The following is a 5,767-nucleotide window of genomic DNA, read 5'->3' on the forward strand; positions in this document are numbered from 1 at the left end:
GTTGTTGTATTCATGCAGTAGTTGGAAAATATTTTGGCAAAACGGTGAAACTTCAAAAATTCATGGCTAACTAGAATTAAGTTATTCCAGTGTAAAAAGCAATCTTGAGGGCCCGGCGGTGTGGCCTAGTGGCTAAAGTCCTCACCTTGAACACCCCGGGATCCCATATGGGTGCCAGTTCTAATCCCGGCAGCTCCACTTTCCATCCAGTTCCCTGCTTGTGGCCTGGGAAAGCAGTCGAGGACGGCCCAAAGCTTTGGGATCCTGCACCCGTGTGGGATACCCGGAAGAAGTTCCTGGCTCTTGGCTTCAGATTGGCATAGCATTGGCCGTTGCACTCACTTGGGGAGTGAATCATCGGATAGAAGATCTTCCTCTCTGTCTCTCCTCCTCTCTGTATATCTGACTTTCCAATAAATAAATAAGTCTTTAAAAAAAAAAAGCAATTTTGAAAGGTTCCTGGCTCTTGGCTTAGCCCTGACTCAGTACTTCACGGCTGTAGCCATCTGGGAGTGAACCAGCAGATGGACGACCTCTATCTCTCCCTCCCCATAACTCTGCCTTTCAAACACACAAACCTCTTTAAAACGTTGAAATCCAGTTTTTCCCAGTATGCATTTTCAGTGAACTTCCTGAAGACCCCTGTTCTAATGCTCACACAGCAGTGCTCAGGCTACTTCCTTTTAAACAGGATGCAAAGTCAAATCTACCTGGAGAGCAGTGGTGAACAGGCTGCTTCCTGATCCGAGCAGATTACAGGGTGAATTGCCTTTATTCAATAAAACACTAAAAATATCTAAGAAGTTTAGAAAGAATTCAGGTAACTGAATTCAGCAGCTACTCAGAATAAAGTCTAGAATTCAAAACCTTCAGCAATGATTATAGTAGACATTTATTTAAAGTAACACGTCCTTCTTGTGTTTCACATTTAACCAACATGGTAAAAATACTTCAGGACAGCTGTACCTACAGATGTCAACTACACGATTATTTCTTTCCCCATTCTTCTCTCTCTTTTCTTTCCCGAATAACCTCTTTCAGATATGGTTCAAGGTAGAATTTATCCTAAGGAAGAAATAAAAAGAAAAGTATTATATCCTACCATCACATAGTAATATTTTTCAAACAATTAATATGTCTCAAAGAAGCTCATCAAAATGTGCTGCTTTTTATTTATAACTTTAGAATATATATTCCAAACCCAACTAAGAACTGTCTACTTCTTAAAATATAAAACTATACAACAAAAATAAATTTAAAATACAGAGAGAAAGAGAAAAACTATACAAAGATATTATAGTCAGTTGCCTTGAAAAGTACTGGGAGAGAAGTTTCTTGGGACAGAAAAGAACATGAGTGTCACAGGCCTTTAAGTAGTTTCAACACAAGTTCACTGTTTGCTTCACAAACATTTTCCTTTCTGAGGGGGCGGGCATACAGCAGGCTGAGCATATAAACACCAAAATCTTTTCATCTCAGCAGCAAAGCGGAGGATGGCCTTGGCTGGCAGGATACTTATTTGACACTACTTAGAGAAAGCACCACACACGTAAATATAATTCTCTTGTTTCTAATACTCACTGGCTGACACTGTCAGATACATAAGAGCTACTTTACCTCTTCATATTTTGTCCACTGCTCCTTGGGCAAGATCTGTTGCCTCATGGTCAGGTCCAGTGCCCTCTTGATGCGAAACATCCTGTCATTATAAAGGTTCTCAGGGAGCCTCCTGATGGCTTCTTTCACATCTTCGTCCTCGTATATTGTATCATCTCGCATTAACCCTAAGGCAGAAAACAAGAGTTAGACCAAATGTGCACTTCCAAAACCTGGGATGTCGTGCCACAGTGGGTGACGCTGCTACCCCTGACACCAGCAATCCCATAAGGGTGCTGGTTTGTGTTCCAGCTGCTTCACTTCCGATCTAGTTTCCTGCTAATGGCCTAGAAAAATCAGCAGAGGCTGGCCCAAGTGTTTGGGGCCCTACCACCCACATGGAAGGCCTGGACGGCTCCTGGCTTAGGTGTGCCTCAGCACTGGCCATTTTGGCCATCTGGCAAGTCAACTAGTGGATTAAAGGTATCTCTTTACTCTGTCTCTCCTTCTCTGTGACTTTCAAAAACTCCACAAAAACCAAGGATTTTAAAGCATGAGCAAAATACCTTGATTACCTAACTTACAATGTGGGTAAAACATCAGGAGCACAAATCAACAGAAAAGAGGAAAACCCAATATGTTTCACAAATACAACAGATTATGTATTTTCAAATTATTATTCTAATTAATTTGAAAGGCATATAGAACCAAGACTTCTTTTACTTACTAGTTGATTTCCCAAATGCCTGCAACAGTGAGGACTTTGTCAGGTTAAAGCTGGAGCTGGGAACTCAATTCAGGACTCACCTGGGGGTAGGGTCCCACCCATGTGAGCCATAACCTGCTGCTCTGCAGACTACACAGCAGCAGGAAGCTGGGATGGAGGGTGGAACTACCCAGGCACTTCAATAAGACATGCAAGTATCCTGAGAGGCAACTTACAATGTGCCCAATGCCTACCCTGGGTTATTTCTTGAAACAATGTGAGTCTCCTAAAAACTACAAGAAAAATTCACATTTGTTCTAACTTAATGTTTACCTAGTTCTACACACTCACCAATAAACCACTCCTCTACTTTCTTATATTTCAAATCTGAGATCAAAGTAGGAAAGAATCTCAAAATGATACTAAGGAACCGGTAGCATCTGGTATTTCCACCAAGCAAAAGGTGAAGTTCAGCTGGAGGAAAACTGAAACACTTATCTCACCCACCTTCCCCTCTTTGCCCTAACTGGACGCCCACATGGACCTGTAACTCCCTTACCTTTGTGATCAACATCAATAACAAACAAAACAAACCAAACAAACAAAGGTCCATGGCAAATTATAAAGTTCTTAAAGAGCCCAGGAATTATGTAATTGTAAAGCTATGTAGGAATTTTCATATTTGAAAAATCTCTATGTAGTCTGTGTTAAAATAACTTAAATTTTAGAATTTTAAGTGGAAGACTTGGGAGTAAGTATAACAAAGAAAATGTCCTGGCACCATAAACCATTCCCACCCATTTTGAAGATTTCATCCCTCTCTTCTCAAAATAAATTTTTTATAAAACTGAAGTGTATTTAACATGACAATAAGATGCAGTCTGGATTCTAAAATTTTCTGACATAACTGGAACAACTACTGTTCAGAATCCATAAAATCCTTACAGAAGCACTATTCTCAGAAAAAGCAAGAAAAGAGAAAGTGAAAAAAACCCGGAGAGCTCACCCAATTTGTTGAATCCTGCAGCGTTGTAATACCACTTCCGAATGCCCTCCAGCCACCGGCCTGAAGCTGCAACTAAGAATTGTCACCTGTTAGCTTCTGTAAGTCACCTGTTTGAATATAGAGCTAGCAAGTAAGGGACGTTTTTTATTTGCTACCCTGTTGGAAGGTAACACAAGCATAAAACAAAATTTCATTTTAAAATGTTTATATAGTTGATAAAAATTGCTTACTTATCTATACACAAAAGTATATGTAGGTAAAAAAAAAAATAGGTAGCAAACCTAATGAGAGAGAAAGAGAAGTCAAGCACCTAAGGGTAGTGTCCACAGGTACAGTCCTGGTCACTCCGCCTCTCGCGGTCAGTCCCCCATGCCCTCTGCCCCGGCATCATCAGAACTGAAGGGTGGAGAATGGGAAAGGGATCTGGCAACATCTCTAGCACACAGAGCTTCAGAAACAGATTCTAGGAAATAACTTGCACATATTCCCCCCCGCAGGAGCTGGCATTGTGTGAAAAGAGGGTAACAATTCAGGACAGGCTGGCAGGTTGAAAAGTGCCTCATTCCTAAAATGGTTATTCTTCACGGTCATTACTGCACTTGGCCATCCTCCTTAAAAAACAGATCTGGCAGTCCTGAAATCATGAGTTAATCAGTTAAACATTCATAAGGTAATGGAAAGCAAGTTTATCTTCCTCTTCCCCCCAGGCAAGGGAAGAGACAGATGCTCAAAAGTGAATGAGTAAAAACAGGTCATGAAAAACTCTGGGAACTAGGCTGGGCCTGACAGGTAATTCAGCAAGGGCTAAGGAGAGGGCGGTAGTTCTTGGGAGATGGGGTGCTACAGAAGAGAAGGCTACAGCAAGCTCTACTGTTCTTTAAAACTTCGTGTGGGACTAGCCCCTCAAGGACAAAAAGCAAACTACGTTCACTCCAACCCTTCCCGACCCCCATTCCACAGTACGCTATGGCTTACAAGGCTCGGGAAATTAAGAGCGCTGTATAAAATCGCTTCTGGAAAAAAACCCAAAACCCGAGTTTCCAAGAACGATCTAAACACCCTGTAGAACACGGCTTGTGGACACACTCGCGAGAGGTCACGGCCAGGTTCAGCTTGGTGTATTTACAACGCTCCTGCCCTGCACGAAGAAGAAGCAGGATCCCACCCCAGCGTGAGAGCTAGCTAGTGGGATCAGGTGTGCGTGAGGCCGAGTAAAACACACGGCAGCGGGAAGTCTGCAACGCAGTCTGCTTCCTTCGCCACCTGTCAGATTAGCAAGAAATTCTCAAACAGCTTCGCCAAACCCGCAAAGCTCATGTCACACCGGGGAAGACATCTCCTGGGCACCTGTCTCCTACCGGGCTCACGGTGGGATGAGAAGGAAATGCAGCGGGCTAGGAAGGTGACCGGGACAGGCTGGCCTTCGTCCTTCAACACGGCTAAGGCCGCCCGGGGCAGGGCTGCCGAGTGCCGCAGCTGGAATGAGAGCCCCCCGGGCTCCTAACCCCGCAGCCCACCCACGTCCCAAGCCTCCAGGTAAATCCTGTCAGGGGACAGCCATGGGGGCGCTCAGAGCAGAAGCACGCCCTTCAGGCTGGACCGGAGCTGCCACCTCCCCTCACGCCGCACACGCCTGCCATTTAGAGAGAGCAAAGCAAGAGGAGCAAGCTATTTCGAGAACAAAAGGTTGAGCGCAGCGACACTCACCAAGTAAGACCCCCCTTGTCAGTCACTTACCAGCAGGTCGCCCCGCCATGTTGACCCGAGGACAGAGGACGCGCGAGGGGCCCAGTGCGCAGGCGCGTTACGTCACAGCGCGCGGTGCGGGGGACTTGGCGCAGGCGCAGTTGTGGCGCGCCTGTCGCAGGCTCTTCCCACCCGGTGAGGCGGGTGCGGCTTTCCCTGTGGCTTCATGGCCAGGAATGAGGAGCCAGGGGTCTGAGTCCACGTCCTGATATTGCCAGGTGTGAGTCCTTGGGAAGTATTCGTGAGTCCATGGGAGCCAGGCAGCGCGCTGCTTTTTTGTTTTAAAGGGAATTTTTCCCCCCTTTTTCTTTCTTTCGTTTTAATTTCAAAGTCAGATACAGAGGAGAGACACAGAGGAAGATCTGCCTGATGAATCACTCCCCAAGTGATTGCAACGGCTGGTGCTGCACCAATCCGGAGCCAGGATCCAGGAACCTCCTCCAGGTCTCCCACGCGGGTGCAGGGTCCCAAAGTATTGGGCCGTCCTCAACTGCTTTCCCCAGGCCACAGGCAGGGAGCTGGATGGGAAGTGGGGCCACCCGGATTAGAACTGGCGCCCATATGGGATCACGGTGCATTCAAGGCGAGGACTTTAGCCGTTAGGCTACAGCACCGGGCCTGCAATGGTTTCTTTACAGAGTTTTACATAAAATCTGTTAAGAAAATAAATCTAGAGTCATAGACTACAGTGGTAATCCAGAAAAACGAACCAG

The 5,767-nt window shown here is 45.4% G+C and overlaps 1 protein-coding gene across 1 annotated transcript; it reads right to left on the bottom strand.

Moving 5' to 3' along the window:
- Positions 1 to 876: 876 nt before the first annotated feature.
- Positions 877 to 5,110, bottom strand: LOC121151377 (cytochrome b-c1 complex subunit 7). Its single transcript, XM_040972723.1, has 4 exons — positions 5,046 to 5,110; positions 3,309 to 3,380; positions 1,618 to 1,784; positions 877 to 1,065 (listed from the first exon to the last, which is right to left on the bottom strand). The coding sequence occupies exons 1-4, from the start codon at positions 5,062 to 5,064 to the stop codon at positions 988 to 990; spliced, it is 336 nt and encodes a 111-aa protein (XP_040828657.1). The 5' UTR covers positions 5,065 to 5,110; the 3' UTR covers positions 877 to 987.
- Positions 5,111 to 5,767: the final 657 nt, after the last annotated feature.

This window comes from Ochotona curzoniae, unplaced genomic scaffold (genome assembly GCF_017591425.1).
Source record: "Ochotona curzoniae isolate NIBS_2020 unplaced genomic scaffold, NIBS_Ocur_1.0 contig_2318, whole genome shotgun sequence".
In the NCBI taxonomy this organism is placed as follows: domain Eukaryota; kingdom Metazoa; phylum Chordata; class Mammalia; order Lagomorpha; family Ochotonidae; genus Ochotona; species Ochotona curzoniae.